Source organism: Mangifera indica, chromosome 17 (assembly GCF_011075055.1).
Source record: "Mangifera indica cultivar Alphonso chromosome 17, CATAS_Mindica_2.1, whole genome shotgun sequence".
In the NCBI taxonomy this organism is placed as follows: domain Eukaryota; kingdom Viridiplantae; phylum Streptophyta; class Magnoliopsida; order Sapindales; family Anacardiaceae; genus Mangifera; species Mangifera indica.
The window spans coordinates 1,481,256-1,507,077 of NC_058153.1; the positions used below are offsets into that span (position 1 = coordinate 1,481,256).

A 25,822-nucleotide genomic window follows, 5' to 3' on the forward strand; every position below is an offset into this window, starting at 1 on the left:
TCTACCTCTCAAAATTCTTCAGCATTTACGTTTTTCACTGTGTTTTTACACACACACGTATATATATATTTCATCCCCCTGTAAAACATTGATCTATTGAAGAAATAATTCTTCAATTGTAAGTACATAAAAAGCATTTAAGATTTTTTATTATCCCAAACACTCTACTCAATTATAATTTAAAAAATGTTAATGGACGAATTTTATTTATTTCTCTCATTCCAAATTCACTTCGAAACAACGAATCTGGGATCACAATGAGTCAGGGCCACCCCTTTACAATTCATGCATGAGCCCTAAACCAGATATCTGCAAATGGTGGTTGTTCAAATGTTATGTCATGATCAATCTACTCTACTGTGGAAAAATGAAAATAAAATTAAAAGGTTAACAATCTCTTTTATATTATCATATTTTGTGAGGTGAATTTGGCATTATTATGGCGGAAGTTCCCATATCTGTCCTATTCATAGAATACAAAAGTTCAAATCAACACTTTTGGACCGATTAGGTCATGAAAATCCTTCTTTATTTGCATTCTAATTAGAAATGGCTTGGCGTCAGATTATAGCTTTTTTGCCATAATCCGGCCAAATGTCGGTACTCCAGGTGCTAATTATCGGAGACAGACAGAGGAAGAAGGAGGAGGGTTTGGATAAAAGTCGGTCCACTTTCGTAGCAATGTTATTTTAAGGTTAAATGGGTCCACAGAACAACCATGACAGCACAGGAACAAGCCGCGACGATTTAGAACATCTTTATTAGGCCCTCCCCAGAATTCTTGACCCACTTTCCTCGTGACATGTTTCCAGTTCCCGGCAAATTTCTTACTTTTTCATAAAAATGAAAAATTGAAAACTAAATTCGGTGGCCATTGTTGCTTCCTGAATAAATGGCGTTGGAAGAAGATTGTACTGATATATTATATGGAGGCCAAAGGACTTGTTCCCACCTAGGGTGTAGTCCTTTTTCAAATCTGTGAAATTTCAAAAATCTAAATATTTATTTATAATCAAATATCTATTAAAATTTTTTCTTATATATAAGGGTAGGACTGTTATTTTAATATTAATATTAAAAAATATATAAATTTATTTTAGTTACTCTCATATTTTGAAAACAAATAAAATAACTTTATTCTATCTAAAATTTTTCATTTTTGAAAAGTGATTATTTTCCCCTCACTTAGGATTTTTTTTCTTTTCTCTCTAGCCATCGCTTTGTCTTCAGCAACCTCCTCTTCCCTCCCTGACCGTTAGCTGACTCTCTTTCATTGTTAGCAAACAACAAAACATCAACAAAGTCATGCTGATGAAGAGAGACAAAGACGGTTCGTTTCTCTCTGTCAATAAATAGAGAGACGAAAATTTTCATCTCCTCGTTAATATTTCGTCGTTTGTTGACAGCGAGAGAGATTGGCTAACAGTCAAGGGGGGAAAAGAAGGTCATCGGAGATAAAACAGTGGTTGGAGAGGGGAGGAAAAAAAAAACTTAGATAGGAAGAAATAGTCACTTTTTAAAATTAGAAAAAGTTTAGGTAGGAGTGAAGTTGTCAATTTTTAAAATATTGGGAGAGAGAGAGGAAAAACTGAGATAAATTTATATATTTTTTAATATTTATAATGAAATGATGGTTTTACCATTGTATATAACATAAAATTTTAATAAATGTTTGATGATGAATAGATATTTAAGTTTTTGAAACTCTGTAGATATGAGTTTGCAAATAAACTAAACCTTGGCTTGGAATAAGTCTTTTGGTGTTATACAGAGTCACAACACAGAGCAAAAATAGACACCTGGCGATCGATGGCATGGTAGCCTGTAATTTCACCGTGCTCAAGTTATTAATTACATTTAGAATTGACTGAAAGTTCCTACATGAAAGCAAGAATGAAGAAGCAGTTTTTCAGTGAAACAGATGATGAATTAGATGACGAATATGCCCTCAAAGGCTGGGGCTTCAAGTGTTGTGGGCTCGCATGCTGTTGCGACAGCGGCCACGTGATGTTGAGTAGTTTTTGTCCCGTTTTCAACCTCGAACATCCAGCCCAGCCACCCAGATTTGGCAGGCTGGGGCTTCATGAAAGCGAAAGGGCAAATACGTCATGAATGCCCCACGTGAAGATACAGAATTACCGTCAAGAAAATGTCAGAATTTTATTTCCCTTTAAGTCCAAGGGCTTTATTCTCCATTCAAATGCATATAAACCCATGTAATGTTCCTCATAATCTCAGCTGCTAACTCTTGTTTTTCTCCAGGATTGTTTGGCTTTGCGCACAGAATGCGAGGAGGGTTCATTTTTCTGTCGGTGCTGCTCTGTTCCACTTTCCATGTCTCCTTCTCGCTCATAGTAGACGGTAAGCCACAGTTATATACATAAACTACATACATATTTCAAATAGCCCATATCAAGAACTTACTGTAGAGCTCCTAAGGCTTTGCCTGGTAAATTTCTTGGCTAAGATCAGGGCCATAGAGCAGGTGGCAGCTAGCTACTGAGTATTGAAAGTCTGTTGTGTTGGCAGATAAGTTATTTAAGTTGGCTATGATGGGTAGATGAAAATTATATTGTCTGATTTTAATTCATTAATTACATTACTTGTTTGCTTGCTCAATTTTGCCAGGACTAGTCCCAAATGGTGACTTTGAGCTCGGCCCCAAGCCCTCGGACATGAATGGCACAGTGGTTCTTGGCAAGTACGCAATACCAAAATGGGAAATTTCTGGCTTCGTTGAGTACATAAAATCGGGGCAAAAGCAAGGGGATATGTTGCTGGTGGTGCCAGAGGGGGCCTTTGCAGTTAGGCTAGGAAACGAGGCATCAATTAAGCAGAGAATCAAAGTGACTAAGGGCATGTACTATTCCATCTCCTTCAGCTATGCCCGCACTTGTGCTCAAGATGAGTCGCTCAACATATCCGTGGCGCCGGATTTTGGCTTGCTGCCTGTGCAAACGCTGTACAGCAGCAACGGCTGGGACACTTATGCATGGGGTTTCAAAGCTTTGTATGAAACTGTGGAGCTTGTTTTGCACAATCCAGGGGTCGAGGAGGATGCTGCTTGCGGTCCACTCGTCGATTCGGTCGCCATTAAAACTCTTTACCCTCCTAGACCTTCCAACAGTAAGTTCCCTTTCTTTTCTGGGATGAATTATTGAGGAAGTAAGGTCGCTTTCTTACCTGTGGCAATTTTCTGAAAGAGTCACTATTCGATGCTAACATTATGTGCTGTGGGGCTAAACAGTCATAAATGAAAGCGACCAATGTCGAATCGTTTGTCATTTCGTTCCACAAATGGCATACAGCCTTATTGAGCTTCCGTATAGGTAGGGATGGTCGCTGAGAAGGGAATGGATACACTAATTTCCGTTCCATCTTTGATGAAAAAACCTTTTTCTTTTTCCATCCCGTCCACGGTGGTAAGAGAATAAAAAATCTTTGTCTCTTTTCCGTAGGAAAAAATGTTCTCTTTTCTCTCCCCATTATTGATGGAAAAATTCCTCTTTTCTATATTCTTCTCATCTTTAGTAAAAAAATAATATAATATTAATTGTTATTGAGTATTTATAACGATTTAAAGTAATTTAATATTTAAAAATTTAAATAATTTGTAAAAAAAAAATAAATCAGATAGAAAATAAGTTAAAAATATATTTATTTTCATCCTTTTATTGGCTTCAATGGTGGGGATTTCAATAATTTTTATTTATATTTATATTTCTATTTTAATCAGACAATTTTTCATCTATTCAGACTAATATGGTCAAACGACCTAATTTAAAAGGTTAAATCGTCCTCCTATTGAAACTTTGCACGAGAACAAACAAATTACATCTGATGAAGTAACTTTTTACCGATTTATTTATGCAGAAAACTTGGTGAAAAATCCCAGTTTTGAAGAAGGTCCATATGTGTTTCCCAACACATCTTGGGGAGTCCTAATCCCACCCAACATTGAAGACGACCACTCTCCATTACCAGGCTGGATGATCGAATCCTTGAAAGCCGTAAAGTATATAGACGCCGAGCACTTCTCCGTCCCACATGGGCGGAGAGCGGTTGAGCTTGTGGCCGGAAAAGAAAGCGCCATCGCCCAGATCGTCCGCACCATCCCGGGAAAAACTTATAGTCTCTCGTTCTCAGTGGGCGATGCCAGCAACTCCTGTCAAGGATCCATGGTTGTTGAAGCCTTTGCAGGCAGGGATACCATCAAAGTGCCTTATGAATCAAAAGGCAAAGGCGGATTCAAACGTGCAGTGCTTAAGTTTGTGGCTGTTTCACCACGAACTCGGATAATGTTCCTCAGCACATTTTACACCATGAGAAGCGATGACTTTTCCTCCCTCTGCGGCCCGGTTCTTGATGATGTGACGCTGTTGAGTCTTCGTAAGCCATGAGGCAGCCCACCAAGCATGGTGCATGGGAGACACATAATTAAGATATATTGGATCTCTTGTTATAGTATTTATTTATTAAGAGGTTTTAATTTTGTGGCAACAAAAATAAATTAAGAGATTATTACTTAATAATACCCACAAAGGTTTTATATTATAAGTATATTTACCTTTCTAATCATATATGGGTGGATTTTGAGCTGAACCCAAATAGTGTTAATTAAAAATTGGCTTAAATTTAAAATACTAAAATCTAATTTAAATTTGAGCGGAATTAAATAATAAAAAGTAACAAAGGAAACAATAAATCATTAAGAAAGAATTCGAAAATAACATAATTTCAATAAAGAATCATTAACAAACTTCTAAACTCAAATAAAACTGTCAAATTAGAGTGTTAGCTCAAATTTAACTCATTTAAATTGAATATGGATTTGACTCATTTAAACTAAGCACAGATTCAAGTCTAATCAAGCTTGAATCCACTCTATTGAAGTACTTCATATTCATGTAAATTCGTTTTATAACAAAATTAGTAGAATATTAGAGCTTTTAAGATAAAAATCTAGGTTTGAGTTTTAGTCATACTTGTGAAATCTTAATTTGTTTAGTACAGTGATTATGAGTCTGATTACTGTAGTTTGAATTTATTTGTCTAACAAATACAAACAGATCTCTAGTTATTTTAAAAAAAAAATTACCAATTTCCCTTAAACAAAAATAATGTGATGATTTATCTATTTTATTTATGTTTTGAATAAAAAATTCCAAGTTATGTTGGGCTTAGATCATGAAACCCAAGAAGCCCAAAATCTCTAGGTCCAAACAAAAACGTGTGATTTAAACCCAATCAGAATGGATCGGTAAATAAATCAAACGGTCCAGAGAGTCGCGTCAGGGCAAAGCTACTTAGGAAGCCAGATACAGCTGAGGAGAGATCTTCTGCAACACGTCCTATCCATTACACCGACTTTGACCATACATTTTAAAGTCTATAACATTCAACCGATCTTCAAAAGTCGAGATCTTTCTGTGTACGTGAACTCGAACGTAGGAGATTATATCCAGAAACAATTAGGGTGTTCTAAACGTCTTATTATATAAACCCCCTTGCTACGAATCTTCAAACCCCTGACTCTCGCTTCTTAATCAAATTCAAAATCATGGTAATTTATATCTTTCTATTTTTTTTTTTAAATTTTAGTTTCTTATTTATTTTGATCTGTATCTGTGGATGTGTTAATGGTGTTCGTGTTGTTTGTGATTTATGTTTCAGGCTTTACCAAATCAGCAGACCGTTGATTATCCAAGCTTCAAGCTTGTAATCGTCGGCGATGGTGGAACTGGTAAGAATGCAATTTGATCGCTTTGTTTTTTTTTTCAGAATGAGCGGTGTATTTTATCAAGTAACTCTGAAACATATATATATTGGGTGTTAGGGTTCGGGTTTTTTTGTGGTTTCTGTGTTGAGAACATTGGCTTCTTGTATATATTGGTGTTCAGCGGGCGGTTGTGTGAACTTTTTCATTATTTGGGGACCTTTTTCATTTTCGGTTGAGATGGAATTATTTGGGTTTCCATTCTGGTGTTGAGTAATAGTCTTTGGTTTTGTTTTTGTGGTTTCGCTTGATTTAGTAATAGATTGGTGCTTTTATATTTTTTATATATATATATACAGACACACATATACATATATATACATATATGCTCATTTCTAACTATAAATTTTTGCAGGAAAGACAACCTTTGTGAAAAGGCATCTTACTGGGGAGTTTGAGAAGAAATATGAACGTAAATTTTGATTTTGCATATTCATTTCTTTTATGTTGTACAATCTGGTTTTTTTGCCAAGTCTGATGGGTTCTTTTGATTAATTTCAGCAACCATTGGTGTGGAAGTTCATCCCTTGGACTTCTTCACTAACTGTGGAAAAATTCGGTTCTATTGCTGGGATACTGCTGGGCAAGAGAAGTTTGGTGGCCTTAGAGATGGATATTAGTGAGTCATTTTATTGTCTAATTATATGTAATTGGTATCTTGCGCTATGAATGTTTGTTAGTAGCATGTGAGTTTTTTTTTTAAAATAATGTAAGTTGAAGTGTGCCTTACAATTTGCTAAATGTATTGTTCGTTGTGCAGCATCCATGGGCAATGTGCTATCATCATGTTTGATGTAACTGCCCGTTTGACATATAAGAACGTTCCAACATGGCATCGTGATCTCTGCAGGTTCAAATCTGAAACCTCATAGTTTCATCTCTTCTTTTATATTATAGCGTGAATATTTCCCATGTGGTATCTTTTCTCTTCCTATGACAGGGTGTGTGAAAACATCCCAATTGTTCTTTGTGGGAACAAGGTCGATGTGAAGAACAGGCAGGTGAAAGCAAAGCAGGTTACATTCCACAGGAAGAAGAATCTGCAATACTATGAGATCTCTGCAAAAAGCAATTATAACTTTGAGAAGCCCTTCTTGTACCTTGCTAGAAAACTTGCTGGGTAAATATAAAATATTTTCCATGATAGAAGGTTTTCTTTATAATTGATGGGGAATGGATGTAGATCTAAATCTTGTTTTACTTGTAGGGATCCTAACTTGCATTTTGTGGAGTCTCCTGCTCTGGCTCCTCCAGAGGTGCAGATCGATATGGCTACTCAACAACAGTAAGTACTCATCTTTGATCTAAGCAAACTGGGAACACTCTGATCTACCCACAAACACAAGAATTCTTTATAAATTGTCACCTACTTCACTTGTTTCTTGTGTTTATGACATAATGATTTGGTTATTTTCAGGCATGAAGCTGAGCTTGCTGCTGCTGCTAGTCAACCTCTACCAGATGATGATGATGATGCATTTGAGTGAAAACATAGATGGATTGTGTGATTGTTGGAGTGAAAGGCTCAAAATAGATAGATTGTTTGAGGAACTGCTGTGTCTTTTCACATGAGTTTTTGGATCAAATTATTCCTGGCGTATTGTTTCTGTGTTTTTAGGTATTGCCTTTTATATCAGTGTTATTTGCCTTGTGGGTTGGTGCTTATTGCACTGTGTTGTTTCTCAGGGAGCCATCCAATTTTCTGTAGGATGTTAAAATGTTGCTCCATTTTCCATCCTAAACCACTATTATTATTATTATTGTGTTGATAGCTGAAGATTTAGTCTTCCGTCCATATATGCAAGGTTTTTATTAATAATTAAATTTAAAAGAACCCCCACCAAGTTTGAGTTCAGTTCTGCTGATTTGAATTGAACTCAACAAGTTCAAATTCGAATCCGATTCAAAGTCACCCTTATTGAGAACTTGAAAGTTTACACAAAAGTGCTAGCAATGTTCAGAACTACCAAAAGAAAAAAAATCCCCAATTCAAAAAGTCAAAACCTCCCTACGTGATATAGGATGCACAAACCAAAACAATATTTTTCTACTCCCCATTACTTCTCTTCTCCCACTTTTATTTCGCTTTATATGACTATCCAAGATATTGGGAAGTATATTTTCAATCCAAAATCAAATGAAAGAACCTCCCATTTCAAGACTCTGACTTTTTACTTTATTTGGATCAGGATGAGTTCAAAGTTCCAGCAGGACAACACACCAGAAAATAAACTTCATCGTCAAACAAGAGAGGATGAAACCAGTAAGCTGTGGCTTGTCTTCAATTGCCTAATTTGTAGACCATTCAATGCTGATATGGTTCCATTAATTATGCCCAGGACAAGGTGGTGAACCCTGGCGCCATCTTTAGACCTGTGGAAACAAGGCACACATGCCTCCAACCTGGCCCTGTAAAATGCAGGGTTCATCAATAACATATACAAAAAGAAACTTCCAATGCTATCTGAAGTTATCGACAAAGTCCGTCCATTTAAGCATGCAGACTAATGAAGTATGTGTAAACTGTTAGCTAGTCACAGTGGTATCCAGAGCATCATATTAAAATCCATTGTTCTTTACAGATCAAACAGTTTGAATGAGTGTCATTACAAACTATTCCAGCAATCTGCCAACATCTGGTCATTCCCTCACATATCCAAACAGGTAATAGAAGATGTGACATCACAGAAAATCATCTCTTCAGCAGCTGCAAATTAATTCAGGGCTATTTTATTACCCAACCTTCTGATCATTGCAATCCAGCAATCCAAATTTGGAAGTAAAACGCAATATCTCAAAGAAAATATACAAGGAGATGAACACAGTTCCAGAACGAGCTACAGATATCCATTTATATTTTGTTTTGGTACATAATTTTCAAGTTACAAAATTTCACTGTCTAGACCATAGTGGATATGAACAAATTCAAAAAAGCTACAAATGTGATTCACACTACTTAGAATTATTTGAGGCCAGTAAAGCTAAGTAAAGAAGAAGGCAGTTAGAGAAGCAAAAAGAAAGATCACTTAACTTACTATTCACTATGATGTTAGCTTGTTGCAGCAGATATTAAATTCCTTAGCTGCATCAAATGTTCATCATTTGAAATGTGAAGTGTAATACGTAGACTTGTCGATAATGCTTCTTGTTCCCAACTTATGGGTCCAGAAGCATACAATGCCTCTAGAGTGCAAGGATAAGCACGCAACTTTAAACAATGGATTTTTGCAGCTCCATCATCACCTATGGGAAGGGGGGGATTTTTCTTCCTCGTCTCCATGACCAGAGAAACTTCCAGTGTCCCTACTGAGGGTAACCGATACCGTGCTAAAATACAAGAAGACAACTTACTGGTACTGTTACTAATAACACCACAAATACCAACAAAGCATGACATTCTTCGCCTTCAAAGGACAATATAAAAGTTGGGAGGAGTTTATAAAACAGCTGGTATTCAGGCCACTAGAAATCCAGGGACAGATTTTTCCCTCGGACTTTTCCATTTACAAGAATATCATAAGTAGTATCATCAGGTACAAGTCCTCTATCAAGCATTTCATCATGCAATCTAAAAGCCTCTTGCAAATTTCCCCCCTTAAAATGTCCAGCAATCAATGTATTATATATAAGAACATTAGGAGGTATACACTTTCTGTCCATCTCATCCAAAATCTTGCGTGCATTCTCTAGCTGTCCTTCTCTACAAAGACCATTTATCAGAGCACTATATGCAATTTCATCCGGTACAATACCCTTGGAAAGCATCTCTGAGTAAAGCTCTGATGCAATGGGTAATTTACCCTGTTCTAATAATCCAGCAATCAATGTGGTGTACGTTTGCAAATCACAGGGAATCCCCCTATTCATCATCTTTTTATGCATATCAAGTGCTGCTTCCATGTTCCGTAAATTCTTGAAGCCAGTAATCATGCTATTGTAAACAACAGTATTGGGAGATAGCCCAACTTCAAGGAGTTCAGCAAAAAGTTTGCACGCACTTTCCATGTCCCGTGTTTTGCAAAATCCATCAATGAGAGCACTGTAAGAAATAACATCTGGTTCAAGACCTTTTTGTTTCATCTCATTCAGCATTTTCAATGCAAGATCCATACTCCCATTTTTGCAAAACCCATTAATCAAGATGGTGTAAGTAACAACATTTGGGGAAAGTCCACTGTCACACATCTCACTGTAAACTGCCCGAGCAGAAGTGATATCACCCTCCTTGGCAAACCCGTCTATGATGCTGTTGTAGGTCAAACACATAGGAAGAAAACCCTTCTCTACAAAATTCCTCAATATGTCTCTGGCTTCGGATGAGCGACCAACTCTGCACAAACCATTGATAATTGTATTGAATGTATAGTCTGTTGGAGAAATTTTCTCAGCCACCATTTGGTCAAACATATCAAAGGCACGTTTAGCATCACCATTTTTAAAGTATCCATTTATCAAAACAGAATACGTAACAACATTTGGTTTTAAACCCATTTTAAGCATCTCTGAATACATACTATATGCTGTATCCATATCTTCCACTTTGCAGTGCAAAAGGATCATGTTATTGTAAGAAACCGCATTGGGTAATACACCATTAGACTCCATCTTTTTCCAGAAACTGTAAGCTTCACTTACCTTACCCTCTTTACAAAGCCATGACAAAAAATTATTGTATGTAAAAACATTTGCAATACCACAAATAATTGCCTCCTCAAACAGCTTAGATGCCTCTTCCAGAGATTGAGCTTCTAAAAATGCCCGTAACAATGAATTTACATTAAACACACTAGGCATAATACCCATATGTTTCATCTGGGTGTAAAGCTCATAAGCCTTTTCCACGTTCCTATTATTACAACACCCATCAATCAAAACCGCAAATGTAACCTTGTTAGGACTAGGGCCATCTTGCATCATCTTGTCAAACAAATGCAAAGCACTACTCAAATCTCCTTTCTTGCAATATCCCTTAATCAGACTGGTTAAAACAACCAAATTCATTGGCCAGCCACAACTCACCATGTCATCCTTAAGCCTCAATGCTTCCACCATATTTCCCTGCTTCACACAAGCACCTATTATAACTGCATATGTAACCTCCGATGGAACTAAATCCTTATCTCTCATCTCCTTCAACAACCTGAATGCCTTTTTCAAATCAAGTTTCTTACAGAAAGCCTTAATAACAATATCATATGCTGTTGCATCAAGTTTTACACCTCTAGCCTCCGCTTCTCGAAAGTACTCCTCAGCTTGCTCAGGCTTCTCTTCTCTTAAACAAGCGCACATCAATATGCTTACAGTTACTTGATCACCACTGACACGTCTCAAAACCATCTTACTATACAATTCTTTCGCTTCATTAATAAAGTTTGCTTTTACCAATTCGGTCAAGACTTTGTTTACCAATTTAACCAAGGAATTATATTACCCTCTATCATCCTAGAACAACACTCCAAAGCATCAATTTTTTTATCAGCTTTGACATAACTATCCAACAAGTAATTGAAAACTTTCGAATCAATATCAAAATCAAACCTTTCCGCAGACTCGATCATGCAGTCAACGAGAGCAATTGATGTTGGTCTGGAAAAGCCCGAAACGAATTGATTGAGCAAATTGCGAGCGTGCCCATGAGTCTCTGTGCTTTTCATCAGAATGTGAAGCAAAACAGCGAATGAGTGAAGGCTTTTGGCAAAACCTTGCTTCAGTTCAACCCGATTATAGTATCTCAAAGCTGAGAGTGGATCGTTTTTGTGGCTTAGAAGATTGTTTATCACACTGGTTTGTGTTAAATCAGTGGTCTCTAATGTGGTTAAGATGCAATGATTGCGTTTGGAATATAAGAAGATTGGGTTTCGGAGAGAATGGATTTTCTCTGGAAAATCCAAGTTTGACTCAGGATTCTCGGAAAACGCATATTGTGATGAAATCAATTTATTGATACATTCTGCTTGAGAGGAAGAGCGGAAAAGAAATAAACGGTTTGGTGAAGAAGTAAGTGAAGACGTCAATCTCATTTTTGTTTGCTGAGACTGGGAAATTCGGAAGTTGCAGAGACTAAACCCTACTGCTTAAAACCTTCTGCTTTTAAAGTGAAAAGGAAGAAACTAACGTTGCGGCGAGACCATGAGGCCCAGATTTGTCATTTTCTTTTCTTTAGACCCAAACAGAACGGAAAGTAATTTTTTGGCCTAAGGGACGGTTTGAGTGTCAAAACTTGGGACACCCAAACAATAAAGAGAATATAAATTTAAAAACTATTGGTGATATATTAAAATTAAAATTTTTTATTTATTTTATATAGTAATTTTGGGATTAGTTATTACTTATTAGATTAAAAATTTTATCTATTTAGTATGTTTAATTGCGTCCTAAATAATCAATCTGACTTAAATAAGAATTTCTTATTAAACAAAAAAAAGTGATTTTTTGCAATATTTATATCTTAAAATCTCTTTTTATATCTCATTTAATATTAGAATTATTTATTTAAACTTAATTCTATTTGAATCATTAAAACTTAAAAAACGAGTTAAACTTACAGTTATAAATGAGTCAAGTCATTCACAAGTTATTGATGTCGCAAGAACTATCAAACCAAGTTTGAGTTTGATTAAACAAATGTTTGATTTGATGAGTTTATAAGCTCAAGACTCAATTCGAGTATATTATCAATAAATTCTTAAGAATTTAAAATTTTACATTAACACCTCTTCAATCTTACTATCTATTTTAAATAATGTATTTGATAAATATATAAATTATAAAGTTTAAAATTATTTTATGAGTCGAGTTTGAGACTTTGCTTTCATTCTCGAACTCGATTTGACTCCTTACTCTGATATGCCTATTTGCTACCCTGTTAACCAGGCAAATGATGCCTATGGCACATTTTGAATTCAAATTAAAAATATACACCTATCCCATATGTTTTTTGAAGACCAATTGACCCAAAAGTAAACGAGCCAATTGCATAGTTCCTACCAAAAACAGAGACCGTGAAGAAAGCAAGAAACTTTGTTAGCAAATTCTTCCATACATAAAACTATGCATCCAGTAATAAATATCCAATTAAGTATTTAGATGAGATGCACATAATCTTGCTCTTCTTCCATAACAGGGAATGCCACCCCTTGACGTTTTCAACAATGATATCTCAAAGCGCATAATGATGTACTTGATACCAATTATAGCCTAATAGATACACTAATCTATAGATTAACCCAATGATTGAGGTTCGAGCTTGATTTGCCTGAGCAAGTTGGCCGATTGGGTGAGTTCCATCACATTAAAATGGTTTGCTTGCGTCTTTTTTTTTTTTTTTCTCTCCCTAATGCAACAACACATCAAACATCATGATAATCTTGAATGACAATCCATTTGTGAAGTTTTCAACCTTTGTTGGTGCGTGAACGCACTTCCAGGTTAGGTTTATTCCCAAAAAAGAGCTCAACACCAAAAAAAAAAAAAAAAATCACATATGAATGCATCCCTAAAATCTTTCAGTCAAATTCATGCTGACGGCACTAAAAAGATAGGAAGCCAAGTCAATTATTTTGAGTATAAATTGCTTACAACTTACAAATTCTCTCTCAAATGGTAAAAGAATAAAATGGTATTAATTAGCACTTATGATGGACTTGTAATAAATTATGATATTACAACGCCCAACTGAACTTTCTGTGCCGTTTCTAAGACAAATTTGATACAAATGAACTGCTTGTTGAAAATACAACTTCCTGCTCTTTATAACAGCTAAATCCAAGCCATTCACGGCCAAGCTAAACTATAAAGGACTATCTATGGCTAAGCTATCAGGGCTAGCAAAGTTAAGACGTGTATAAGCTAGTTATTTGAACTCCTCAACCCCACAAAAATTGGTAACTTGTGTACCACTTCACATGGAAACATCTGGCAATTTTCAAACAGTCTTTAAATGAATATCATGAAGGCAGAGCAAACGGATACCGGAGTAAGCGTGCAACCACTGCTACGCATAAACCGTTTCCCAGAAATGCATAGCTGCATCGACAAGAAACTGATCAGATCAAATTGAATAAAGACCAAAAAAAAAAAAGGTGGTAGTAAGATAATGAACATGACGCAACTGATTTAGTTTGGTTATCACAATGGGGAAACAGTGTAGGGGGAAACGATTGCATACTGTTGTTTAAGGCTTATGTTCTGTGGGAAGTGAAAATCCACAGGGAAAGAGTGCAAATTAGCAACCTAATTATTTAACTAACAAAACCTTCTAAATTAATAAATTAGCTAACAAAATATCAAACATTTGTGAACAAAAAGATACAGGGTAACTCTTCATACCTCCCTGGGGTAAAATATATGAGGCATTGCTCCTTCAGTGATATCATTTTCACCTTCTTTGACTGCATATCAATCAAATTGTAATAGTAAACACCACAGAAAGAAAATGTCAGAATATATAGACGTCCAGGATAAAAGTATCAAACAACAGATGAATATGAACAAATTTAAAAGACAATCATGGCACAGTGCAGAACACCAGAAACAGACTCAAAATGTCAAACAGACTGAATACCTCGGATTAAAATCTTGTCACCAATAATCCCGACAGGAGCACAATCCATCTTTAAAATGGTGGAATCTCTTAGCATCTCGTATAATGAGTTCCCTACCAACAATTTTTGAGATGATTTTCAGAGCAGTATGGCAATCAACACAAACCCTAAGGTTCTTTATTATCCGAATGGGTGCACGGGCTTGGCTGGTGAGGAGACCATGTGATAGAGCAAGTCTTTCACTATGAGCAAGAAGAGCTTCCTCCTTACTTTCTTCATCAATGTCATGAAGCACAAATCTTACTTCTGGAATGTAACCAACCTCTTTCATTTGAGACTTCAATCCTCTGATAAGAGCATATATCTTATCAGTCTCTGCATGAGATGTATCTCCTGCTCGATATTCATGGACTGTGCTCCTAACTTCTGGAACATTTTGACTGGCCAATTTCCTCTTTGTTTTCTCATTTACATGATCCGAACCTTTAACAGGTACAAGGCCTGCCTTTGACTTTTCATCCAAACGAGAGGGATCCAATAGTTCAACAAGCTCTGCGTATTGGTCACCAAGCTCCAAATTCCCATGAATTCTGCAAAGATTCATCAATGTCTCCCAAACATCAACACATGGCTCCATTGGCATTTTTCCAACAAACTCTTGGGCTTCATATAGATACCCTATGCTTCCCAACATGTCAACTATACTCACATAATGCTTCATAGATGGAATAATACCATAGTCCTTGATCATTGATTCAAAGTGTAACATTCCCTCATCAGCATAACCCAAAACACTACAGGCAGAGAAAATCCCAATGAACATTTGACCATCTGGTTTCAGTCCTTCTTGCTTGAATTGAGAGAAGAGATCAATAGCATCCTCCGCTAGACCATTTTTTGCAAGGCCTGTTATCATAGTGTCCCATGAAGTCAAATTGCGTGGCCCCATATGATTAAATACATTAAATGCATCTTCCATAGAGCCACATTCTGAATACATTTTTAATATCCTATTATAGGTGCTGACTTTAAGAGGGGTAACTGATCTTACAATGTATTCGTGCACTGCTTTTGCTTCTTCTAAAACTTTGGCTTCCCCACACACCTGCATTAACTGTACCAATAGTGGCAAATCAACTGGAATACATTGCTTTCCTAATAACCCTAACACTTCAACAGCTTCTTTTACTTTTCCTTCCTTAATGAAACCATCCAACTCCTTTAGGGTACCATTATATTGGCTACTTTCTGAGGCCTCAACTGATTCCTCCCCAGATTGCATGTTAGTTTCCACTTGAGAAGTCACCATTCTATTGTGAATCCCATTTGAGTAAGACAAATATTGTCCTACCTTAGGATTCTGCTGATATTGTCCAACATCTTGGTTCTGCTGATAGACACTTGGGCTATGACAATAATTTCCAACATTTCCAGTATGATGGTCACTTGAAATTTGCTCATATTGCCCAACCTGCTGCATAAAAGTCCCATTTGAGCTTCCCTGAAATTCTGACAACCTTTGTGAATAACCCTGAAGCTTTTGGCTCACTTCTCCGCCTCCCTCCAAGATGGGACTACACTGATTCTGCATATTATAACGTCCACCCCAGGACATTTGTGCTTGAGCCCCATTATGGTTTATTTGAGAGTGTCCATTATTATTCCAAATGTACCCACTAAACTTACCAGTTTGTTGAAACATATTATTCTGACATTCATTTGTAGTGCTTTCCCTATAACTCCTAGAACCATCCACATAAACCCCATTTGGTATTTGCAGAAAATCTATAGAGTTGCAGTTCTTGGTGCTAAAATTACTATGGTCTTGATGTTGACTTGAAGTATTATCTAAACAAGGGTTTTGCTCATGCTTTTCTTCTTTTAAACAAGTGCTAACTTTTACTCGTTGACCACTGACACCTCTCAAAACCATCTTATTGTACAATTCTTTTGCTTCATCAATAAAGTTTGTTTTAACCAATTCTGTCAAAATTTTGTTCACCAATTCAACCTGAGGAATTATATTACACTCTATCATTCTAGAACAACACTCTAAAGCATCTATTGTTTTATCAGCTTTAACATAACTATCCAACAAGTAATTGAAAACTTTCGCATCAATATCAAAATCAAACCTTTTCGCACACTCAATCAAGCAGTCAACAAGAGAGATGGATGTTGGACTGGAAATACCCAAAACGTATTGACTGAGCGAATTGCGAGCGTGCCCATGAGTCTCTGTGCTTTTCATCAGAATGTGAAGCAAAACTGCGAATAAGTTAAGGCTTTTGGCAAAATCCAGCTTCAGTTCAACCTGATTAAAGTATCTCAAAGCTGAAAGTGGATCGTTTTTGTGGCTTAAAAGATTGCTTATCATAGTGGTTTCTGTTAACTCAGTGGTCTCTAAAGTGGGTAAGCTAAAATAATTGCGCTTGGAATATGAGAAAGTTGGGTTTCGGAGAGAATGGAATTCTGAGGTGATTTTCTCGGGAAAATGTTCAGAATTCTCGGAAAATTGATAATTTGACGAAATCGATTGATTGAGACATTCTGGTTGAGAGCATAGAGGCCTCGGGTACTTGAAAGAGTGGATAAGAAATAGACGGATTGGTGAAGATCTCAATCTCATTGTTGTTTGGTGGGACTCAGAAATTCGTAAGCTGTGCTGCAGAGACTAAACCCTAGTTTCTTTCCTTAAACCCTTCTGTTTTATTAATTGAAACGGAAGAACATTGCGACATGGGCTGTGGCCAGATTTGGCCCAGAACATTGCGACATGCTGAAGAGGTACAACGTAATTTTAAGAAAACAAAAGGGTAAGTAAGGGAACATGTGCTAAAGTATGAGGACAGATGAATAACTTCACCTTCCAGCAGAGAGCAGCTAGGCTTATTTCAAAAGGCGACCAGGTTTGGCTTTAAAGGGCTTTATTCATATCGTTTCATTTTTTACGTGGCTCTGCCATTTCTCTGGTGAATTCTTGGGTTTTTTACTTCCTTTTGCTGTTACATATATAAGACCTTCATAGTCAATTATTATTTTTTTATTTTTTATTTTATTATTTGTCGTATGGACTATTAATCTTGTTCGTAGTTAAATTTGTTGTATTCTGCTCAATTGTTTTAATATTTCTGAATTTGTTGGTATATACTTGATTTTAGCTAATATCTAATCAGTGGTTAACGTAATTAACTAATTCTCAGCTCAGCTGCTGTTTAATCATGTTTTGCAATAGATTAGGGTTTTGTGGGAATCTTGGCAGGGTTTATTGTTCTGGTTGATTTGAATTAATGGGTAATTTTTTATGTGTTATGATAACTTATTTGGTTAAAATCGTTTCAACGTTCATTGGATTCTTTAAGGGAAGTTGATGTTCTTTTGCTTTTTGAAATAGCTTTTGTTCGTCTCTTTCAGTTCTCAAGTGTCTCAAGGTTTTTTAAAGCTACTAAGCTAGGAGGTTTAGATCTGTGGTTACTTTAGATTGGCTTTTCTGGCTACTGAATTGATTTGCTGATATCTTTGTCATATGAGGTGATTGCCATTACTACTTTTGGAGTTCATTAGGACATATGATTTCTCAGATGACAATCAGCGAATAAGTTGTTTGTAAGCTTTACTTCAGATTGTTGTTTGCTACCAGCATTGATTTGATGCCTTTACGTGTTAACTGAGATATATTTCTTGTTAACTAAACTCGAGATTCTGATCGCAAAATTTGGTTGTTGGTTTTTGTCAACTACTCAACTGGAGTTTGCTTTGTAAAGTGTAGTGTATGAAGTTTAAAGTTTTGGGGGGTTAACCCTATCTAGAGATTCTTTCTTTTTTGATCTTGAAATATAAACTTGCTGTTTTTAAAATGCTGAAGTTTGAAGAGCTCTTTAGCCATACTTTTATCCTTTATATCAATGTAGTTGACTTAGTTGTATGCTGTCCATGATAGTTATCAGATGAATTCGGTTGATTTGGTTTCCCATTGATTTTGTCAGATAGATGTTAAGCTAGCTTGATTTTGGATATTGGAAAGAATAGATGGCAAAGAAGAAGAATCCACTAGTTTTTATGGATGTTTCAATTGATGGTGATCCTGCAGAAAGAATGGTTTTTGAGGTATTATCATGCTTGGGCTCTGCATATCAGTGTATTTTTTTTTTTAATTGTTCATTTCTGTGCAATGATGGCTAGTATGATTTTTTTGCATAACCCCCCTCCAAAAATTTCTGCTTGAGTTAACTGAGTGGTTTCCCTTGATCATACAGCTGTTTGCTGATGCTGCTCCTATGACTGCAGAAAATTTTAGAGCGCTTTGTACAGGTAATACATGTGTATAGCTGCTTTTTTGGCACCTCTTTTTTTTAGCAGGATCATGGTTGTTATATTGTAGCATTACCTGTTGATTCATCTAGTCTAATTTCAATATTTTATTGTTTTGCTGAGAAATTTATATTTTTGAACTATTAATGCATCTGCAGGGGAAAAAGGAATTGGTCCAAAAACTGGGAGACCACTGCACTATAAAGGGACCTTTTTTCATCGCATCATAAAAGGGTCCATGGCTGAGGTTTGTTGTCTTATCTTATTAGTTGTTTTTCCTTTAAATGGTTTCACAATGTCTTTTTTCATTTTTGTTGAACATGACTTAGAAGTGGTCTGTCTTTCAGTCAGTTACTTTAGTCAGTTACTATTGTTTATGCTGTAGGACACAGGGCTGATGGTCACGACTGCTTTTCTTGTGATGTAGTTTTAAGGTTGTACTTACTAAGTTGTCTATATTGCAAATTTTCTGAGCTTAACCTCACCCAATGCAGTTTTGTCAACTTCAATTGTCTTATTTTGCTTCCTGGTGCACTAATAGCTTGTCTCTGTTTGCAGGGTGGTGATTTTGTAAAACGAGATGGTATGTGTTCTTTGCATAAACATTTCTTTGTGTATTTTTGTTTATTAAATAGGCGTTAATATTGCCTGTAGTTTGTATAGTTCTGTTATGTAATTTTGGATTAAGCAGAAATTCTGGGGTTACTGAAAAAGTTCCTTAGTTAGGGGCTGTCAGTTCATAAAGGAAATGTAGTGTAAAATATATTATTGTCTAAAAGCTGACCAATGTATTATGTGGTGGAATATTGAATCTGTTGGTTTGATTGTTTCCAATATCTTGAGATGAATTTTTGTAATGGTGATAGCTCTCTGGTATGCCTAAGCTAAAGATGTTCTGATGGTACAATTTGATTTCTTCAATAATTTTCTGCCACTTCTGTTGGCTATTGTCTTTTAATGAAGTTGCCATGCTGGAACACAATACACCCCTTATGACCGTTAAACCTATTTCTAGTCACTACCATCAATAGTGGCTTTGGAATTATGATAATTCTGAGTTCTTGCCTGCACTATTATGAACTATTGGCCACATATCCATTATGAACTTGTGACCATATAGAAGGGAAATTATTAGATGAACTATATATGTGTGGTATGATGCCATTGTATAGTAATATTTTGAGAGCACTAGAGTGTAGTATTTATGGGTTATGGGAATTGCACCTGAAACTTTTTTGACTTCATAATCATATCATGGGAGTTTGTCCTTCTGTCTAGGTAATCTTGTCCTGATTACAAGTGATTTTTCTTTGTCATAATTATTTGGGAACTGATGGTGTTTTTCTGGTACTTGTGAGATTTGAATTCCCAATAATGTATCGACTAGCTTAGTAAGGATAATTAAAATTTTATGTGGGGTAATGCAGCCATGGTTTATTTTTTGAACTTTAATTCCGATTGGCTGAACAGTTTCATTCAATTTTGCAGGGACTAGTGGTGAAAGCATTTTTACAGGAAACTTTCCAGGTGAGAATGTTTTCTTGCCCTATAAGTTTATCTCTGTCAATCAGGACATATGAATAGTGGGAAATTTCAAATGAGTTAATTATTAAAAAAGAAACATATTTGTATACATGTATTGTAAAATTTTTAGGGTTCCCCATAAACTGTTAGAATAATGCTTTATTTATAATATGCTCATTGATGTGGGGAGTTGTAATTTATTTTTTCTGAATACTAGTTTATCTGAGTGGTTCCTGATTATGTATGACGAGCAGGTTGTGAAACATTTGTTTGACTTGCCCCATTGCAAGGTGCTTCTAAATTGCCTTCTTTTGGATGCTACTACATACTTGGATATTATGTTCTGGAATTCATTTAAATCAGGCATTTCATATTAAGTTTATATCCATTTTGTCAAGTGATTTACTACTGTAGTTTTGATTGTTGAAATTATTAATTTTGAGCCGTTTGCATTTAAGTTGATTCTAAAATCTGCTATTCCTGACTGTAGAAAAAGATCAAACTATTTCATTTTTAATGTATGGAAGATGTAACTGATATGCTCTTAAAATTTTAGTAATATCCCTTTCAAAGTATTATTGAGATGCCACAATAGTGGTTGTATATTTATGATTTAGACATACAAGTTTCTTGAATAATTTTACTATTTAGTAACAAATGGTAGCTATGATGTAATTTCAGATGAGTCACCCAGGCTAAAACATGATGGGCCTGGTCTCTTATCTATGTCTGTTGCTGACCGTGACTCATTAGGATCTCATTTTATCATTACCTTTAAGGGTAATCATAATTTTGACAGGTATGTTTTAATTATGCAGATTTAAGTTATAACAGTTTCTAATTATAAAAATAACTTGCTTATCTATTAGTTTATCCCTAACATATTAGTTTGTTTATTTTATTTATTTCACAGAATTTTCACTAAATTATTGCGGGTATTTTGTTATTTATTAACAGGAAATATGTAGTCTTTGGGGAGCTTGTGCAGGGGAAAGAGGTATTGAAAAAAATTGAAAATTCTGGTGATGAAGAAGGGAGGCCAATTGTAACAGTGAAGATAATCAATTGTGGAGAATTTGCTGATGGTAACAAATTATTGTACCACTTTGTTGGATAGTTTTTTTTTTTTTCTTTTTGAGTATCAATTATTAATATACTGTATCAATTTGTTTGTTCATAATTGAAAGATAAAAAGAAAGGAAACAAATTGAAGATGGTGAAGGATGCTTCCTTGGATGATAACAATCATCACGTGAGAAGGAAGGGAAAGTATAAGAAATCTTCTAGAGACAAGAGGAAGAAGCAGAGAAGGCACTATTCCTCTGATTCAGAGAGTTCCTCAGATTCTGAGATGGAATCTTCTGACTCTGATAGTGATGCTGATTCATATTTGTCCTCCTCATCTGACATTAGTTCTTCAAGTGATGACAGGCGTAAAAAAAGAAAAAGGTCTTCTAAGCGAGACAAAAATAGACGTGGAAAACGAAGAGATAGACGCCATGACAAGAAGCGAAAGAAGCGTGATAAGAGATCCAAGCCCAGATCAAGAAGGTTGTATGCGCGATATCTTTAAATCTTGAATATGATTATCTTTTTTTTAATTTTTACAATCCCATCAGTATTTAGCTGGAAATTTTCTGGGCATATGTTTAGAGATCCCTCAATTGTTAGATGTAACTAATATATATTGGTGGATACATGTCTCTTGTGTTTTCTGTCTGTAGTATATTGTTTTTCAAGTATATCATAGGTAACAGTACACTAGTCATGGATAGAATAAGGCTATCTTTGTATATGAACTGGGTGTGCTCATCCTTGTGTATAAGAAAGTCATTTTATGTTTTATTTATTGTTTCTTTTTCGAAAAAAGGATTTTTTTTTTCCCTTTTATTCTCTTGATTGTGATTGTGCCTTACTTGCATAACATTGAGGGTAAGAGTGGGATTTTTCATGGTTATTATCTGTTTCTATATATATGCATTTTTCTTGGCGTTGTAGCTTGATATCTGCTATTAACTTAATTTGTTACAGTTTTTCTGTTTTCATATCATTATGTACCCTTTTGACTCTTGCTCTATGTACAAATATAAGCTAGTATTGATGGAAATCAGTCTGTGTCGTGGACGAGCTAACTTGGGCTGATTTCTTTGTCCTCTCTGCTGATGCTACTCTCTACTTATTATTAGGTCATCGGATAGTATTACAGATACTGGAAGTGATAGTGAAAGTGATAGTAGCAGTGAAGATCTTGATGTTCAAGATAAGGATAACAAACAGAAAGACCCCACTCAGAAAGCTGGTACTTTTCCCAGTTAGCTGGTTGCTCTTAATATCTTTATATTGACCAATTGATTTTATTAGTCAGTATAAAAATTGTTCTTTTCTCATATTTTTTCCTTAGGCTGGTTTTCTGCCAAACAAATGGTAAAATAGTTCTTGGCTGCATAAACTTGCATGTGTCTGGAGGCTTGTAATGGTTGGAAATTTTATACAGTCTGCTTGTCATTTGATTGGAAAATGGTTTTATTACTAAAATCTGAGGCTTGAAATTAAGACATATATTCATTTGACGTTTGAATGCCTTCCTTTTTTAATTTCATTGATGGTGTCTGTGCAATAATCTGCTGTTGGTAATAAGCCTTCTTTAATTGTGGAAACAGGTGCTGCTTCCTTCCGGGAGAAAAAGAGGGAGGATAACATGTTTGAGAAGGAAAATGGAGATCAGCAGAGCCATGGCGTTGGAGCAGGTGCTAAATCTGATGGAAGTACAGAGAGACAACCTGATGTAGTAGATGATCACCCAGGCAAATCTAGGTCTACTTTCTATACTTCTCACTCAGTTATTCTTTATGTTTGCCGATTCTTCCAGATCTAGTATTTTATTTAAAGTTGATGAGCAGGAGTCGAAGCATGAGTCCTAGGAAGACCATGAGTAAGAGTATGAGTATTAGTCCCAAGAGGAGTCTTAGCAGGAGCCGTAGTATTAGTCCTAATCGTAGTATGGGTAGGACTCCCAGTGTGAGTAGAAGCCCACCTCAGCAGAGGAGAAGTATTAGCAGAAGCCCTCTTCGAAGCAGCAATGGTAGGAGCTCATCCAGAAGCAACAGTAGAAGCCCATTGAGGAGCAGAAAAGAAAGGAGCATCAGCGAGAGCCCTGTGAGAGCTCGGTCTCAGAGAAGCTTGAGTGGGAGCCCTGTGAGGGCCCTATCCCAAAGAACTGAAAGCAGGAGCCCTCGGAGAACATTATTGCGGAAATCAATCAGCAAAAGCCCCTTAAGAGTTTTCAGAAGAAGCTTAAGCAGAAGCCCAATTAGATCTTCTCGGAGAAGCGTAAGCAGAAGTCCTATTCGATTTTCTCGGAAAAGTATAAGTAGAAGCCCTGTTCGATCATCTCGTAGAAGCATTAGCAGAAGCCCAGTTCGATCTTCTCGGAGAAGCATTAGCAGAAGCCCGGTTCGATCTTCTCGGAGAAGCACAAGCAGAAGTCCAGTTCGATCTTCTCGAAGAAGCATAAGCAGAAGCCCAGTTCGACCTTCTCGAAGAAGCATAAGCAGAAGCTCGGGCAGGGCTGCTTCTAGGAGAAGTATTAGTCGCAGCCCAATTAGGGGTCCAAGCAGGACTACTCGTCGCACTTACTCTAGAAGCCCTAGTCCTGTACGTAGGGCAAGGTCTCCTTCTGATCGAAGAAGTTTGTCCAGGAGTGTTTCCCCTGATGGGTCACCCAAGCGCATCAGAAGGGGTCGGGGTTTCAGTCAGCGTTACTCGTATGCTCGACGATATCGAACCCCTTCACCTGATCGTTCTCCAGTCAAGTCTTATCGTTATGGTGGAAGGAGTGACCGTGACAGGTTAGTGGCCGGCAAATTTATGTTCAAATATTTAATCTCTTTCTTTCCATTAAGTTGGTGTGGGCCTGAACTTTTTTCAATGATTAGTTCATTAATCATGCTCTTTTTGTGAGCACTGATTTGGTTGCCTGAGTGGTTTCTCTCTTAGGTATTCAAGCTACAGAAGGTACTCACCTAGGCGATATAGAAGTCCTCCCAGAGGAAGAACTCCACCCAGGTATCTGCTGCTTTAATATTTTCCATCCCGTTTTACTTGTATAGTACAACAGGTTTATTATTATTATTTTAGCTACTTGCTTTTCCTTGCCTAATTATGTTTGGGTGAGCTTTCCATCTGTGTGTGTAACTGGGGTATTTTTGTATTAAACTAGGCCTTGTTTCCAACATCTCTTTGGGCCTTGGGTTATACAGAGGTTCAAAACTGTTCTTTTTCACTTTATTCAGCTCATCTAATAAAATAATTCTTGGATATATAATTTCTTCAGTTTCTTTGGTTGTTATTTTCTGGATGGTTGGTGGTGGTTAGAACCAACTGTTAAAGTTTACATGTTAACATATGTATGTAGCCTTTGGCCCACTGAAGGCCATTAGTGTTCTGTTGTGTGTTTGATGCCTAGTTCATTTGGGTATCTCTTTCTTTACACACACACACACACACATATAAGGTATATTTTCTTTTGTCAGTTAGGTGTTCAAGTTACATGTCAGGACCCTAAGATGCATTGCACAAATAGAGAAAGGAAGGCATGGCTTCTTTCATGGTCAGCAAGGTTGAAGAGAAAGAAAATTCTGAGAATGGGGAAATTTTCATGCAAGAGCAATCAGGAAAGGTTTCTAGAAGAAAGAGAAGACTTTTTCTAGTTTAGGGTTTAGGGACACGAAATTCACAGAACTCTATGAAAAATTTGAAGATGATCAGAAAAATATTTTTCTTGCTATCTGTTTAATGCATCCTAGGGATACTGAATTAAATTTTTTATCCTATTTAATCTGTCAAACAACATCTAACTTTTAACTTCAATAGATTGTGGAAGATTGTTTAATAAAGTCAAAATCTGTATGTACAAACATGTACTTTGTCCTTATCTGACTTCTCCCCTGGGTGGACTTACTTGTTGATATCTTGGACGTTTTAAACACCTATATGCAGATACAGACGCAGGAGAAGCCGTAGTCTACCTGCATCACGTAGCCCTCGCTACCGAAGCCGTCGCTATAGCCGTAGCCCCATCAAGAGCCGTTCCCCAGTTGAGGTGTCTAGATCTCATTTGTCTCCACGGACTGAGAGGAGAAGGCCACCTTCTCAAAGTAGGAGTCTCTCAGAATCACGGTCTTCATTGGACTCCCAGTCACCCAAGCGCAATAGCAAAGCAAGGTCAAGATCTTCTTCTGATAGCCCAGATGGGAAGAAGGGGCTGGTCTCATATGAAGACGGTTCTCCAGATTCAGGGCAGTGAATTTATTCATCAATGTCGATACCAGTGAGCTAATTACCTTTTGTCTTGGTGTTGAGGTGCCTTGTTACTTTTTGAAGTAATTTGATGTCTAAATGCTGGTTAGGCATATAATCCTTGGCAGCGTCGAATTTTTAGCTGATGGAATATGTAGTTTGGTTTAAATTCACATTTGGTGTGTGTTGTTAAGAATATACATTCATATTTGAATAATGACATTGTTGGTTTTATGGACGGAAGAAAATGAGAGAATTAGTTTGGTCTGTGACAATTTACTGAATGCTTTCACAAAATTTTGGCTTTGGTTTGAATGGATTGCATGTATTTATACTTGAGATAAAAGCACAGATTTTTACTAATTATGTT

The 25,822-nt window shown here is 36.4% G+C and overlaps 5 protein-coding genes across 12 annotated transcripts; 3 read left to right on the plus strand and 2 right to left on the minus strand.

The window, feature by feature from the left end:
- Nucleotides 1–2,199: 2,199 nt before the first annotated feature.
- Nucleotides 2,200–4,534, plus strand: LOC123200547. The gene is made up of 3 exons (XM_044615765.1): nt 2,200–2,361; nt 2,629–3,126; nt 3,874–4,534. The coding sequence occupies exons 1-3, from the start codon at nt 2,220–2,222 to the stop codon at nt 4,398–4,400; spliced, it is 1,167 nt and encodes a 388-aa protein (XP_044471700.1). The 5' UTR covers nt 2,200–2,219; the 3' UTR covers nt 4,401–4,534.
- Nucleotides 4,535–5,450: 916 nt separating this feature from the next.
- Nucleotides 5,451–7,553, plus strand: LOC123200553 (GTP-binding nuclear protein Ran-3-like). The gene is made up of 8 exons (XM_044615775.1): nt 5,451–5,563; nt 5,674–5,743; nt 6,132–6,188; nt 6,278–6,395; nt 6,537–6,626; nt 6,717–6,896; nt 6,984–7,061; nt 7,194–7,553. The coding sequence occupies exons 1-8, from the start codon at nt 5,561–5,563 to the stop codon at nt 7,261–7,263; spliced, it is 666 nt and encodes a 221-aa protein (XP_044471710.1). The 5' UTR covers nt 5,451–5,560; the 3' UTR covers nt 7,264–7,553.
- A 108-nt stretch (nt 7,554–7,661) lies between these two features.
- Nucleotides 7,662–11,882, minus strand: LOC123200550 (pentatricopeptide repeat-containing protein At3g54980, mitochondrial-like). Its single transcript, XM_044615768.1, is given in 3 exon segments — nt 7,662–8,483; nt 8,812–11,187; nt 11,190–11,882. Coding segments are annotated over 2 exon segments (2,556 nt in total). The 5' UTR covers nt 11,797–11,882; the 3' UTR covers nt 7,662–8,483; nt 8,812–9,238.
- A 1,430-nt stretch (nt 11,883–13,312) lies between these two features.
- LOC123200549 (pentatricopeptide repeat-containing protein At4g32450, mitochondrial-like) lies at nt 13,313–17,087 on the minus strand. 3 transcript variants are annotated; one of them, XR_006498603.1, is made up of 3 exons: nt 14,340–17,087; nt 14,105–14,166; nt 13,313–13,801 (listed from the first exon to the last, which is right to left on the minus strand). XR_006498603.1 is itself a non-coding variant. In XM_044615767.1 (2 exons), the coding sequence occupies exon 1, from the start codon at nt 16,946–16,948 to the stop codon at nt 14,357–14,359; it is 2,592 nt and encodes an 863-aa protein (XP_044471702.1). In that variant the 5' UTR covers nt 16,949–17,087; the 3' UTR covers nt 13,313–13,801; nt 14,340–14,356. The 3 variants fall into 3 exon arrangements, 1 of the variants encoding a protein (XP_044471702.1); XR_006498604.1 differs by lacking the exon at nt 13,313–13,801 and adding an exon at nt 13,832–14,008; XM_044615767.1 differs by lacking the exon at nt 14,105–14,166.
- Nucleotides 17,088–17,194: 107 nt separating this feature from the next.
- On the plus strand, nt 17,195–25,727 carry LOC123200551 (peptidyl-prolyl cis-trans isomerase CYP95-like). Of its 6 annotated transcripts, none has more exons than XM_044615769.1 (14): nt 17,195–17,291; nt 18,306–18,426; nt 18,576–18,630; nt 18,789–18,877; nt 19,189–19,213; nt 20,119–20,157; nt 20,836–20,953; nt 21,112–21,239; nt 21,342–21,705; nt 22,341–22,453; nt 22,815–22,968; nt 23,055–24,002; nt 24,151–24,219; nt 25,153–25,727. In XM_044615769.1, exons 2-14 carry the CDS (start codon nt 18,349–18,351, stop codon nt 25,457–25,459), a joined length of 2,487 nt encoding a protein of 828 aa, XP_044471704.1. In that variant the 5' UTR covers nt 17,195–17,291; nt 18,306–18,348; the 3' UTR covers nt 25,460–25,727. The 6 variants fall into 6 exon arrangements, with proteins under 6 accessions (XP_044471704.1, XP_044471707.1, XP_044471705.1 ...); XM_044615772.1 differs by having other exon boundaries at nt 17,238–17,291; nt 18,310–18,426; XM_044615770.1 differs by lacking the exon at nt 17,195–17,291 and adding an exon at nt 17,359–17,925.
- Nucleotides 25,728–25,822: the final 95 nt, after the last annotated feature.

Coding starts and splice junctions, on each gene's coding strand:
- LOC123200547 (XM_044615765.1), top strand. CDS start 2,220: ATGTTCCTCATAATCTCAGCTGCTAACTCTTGTTTTTCTCCAGGATTG. Junction 2,362..2,628: donor CTTCTCGCTCATAGTAGACG/GTAAGCCACAGT, acceptor CAATTTTGCCAG/GACTAGTCCCAAATGGTGAC. Junction 3,127..3,873: donor CCCTCCTAGACCTTCCAACA/GTAAGTTCCCTT, acceptor TTATTTATGCAG/AAAACTTGGTGAAAAATCCC.
- LOC123200553 (XM_044615775.1), top strand. Junction 6,189..6,277: donor GTTTGAGAAGAAATATGAAC/GTAAATTTTGAT, acceptor GATTAATTTCAG/CAACCATTGGTGTGGAAGTT. Junction 6,396..6,536: donor GGCCTTAGAGATGGATATTA/GTGAGTCATTTT, acceptor TTCGTTGTGCAG/CATCCATGGGCAATGTGCTA.
- LOC123200549 (XM_044615767.1), bottom strand. CDS start 16,948: ATGAGATTGAGATCTTCACCAATCCGTCTATTTCTTATCCACTCTTTC.
- LOC123200551 (XM_044615769.1), top strand. CDS start 18,349: ATGGCAAAGAAGAAGAATCCACTAGTTTTTATGGATGTTTCAATTGAT. Junction 20,158..20,835: donor TTTTACAGGAAACTTTCCAG/GTGAGAATGTTT, acceptor ATGTAATTTCAG/ATGAGTCACCCAGGCTAAAA. Junction 21,706..22,340: donor TCCAAGCCCAGATCAAGAAG/GTTGTATGCGCG, acceptor ACTTATTATTAG/GTCATCGGATAGTATTACAG.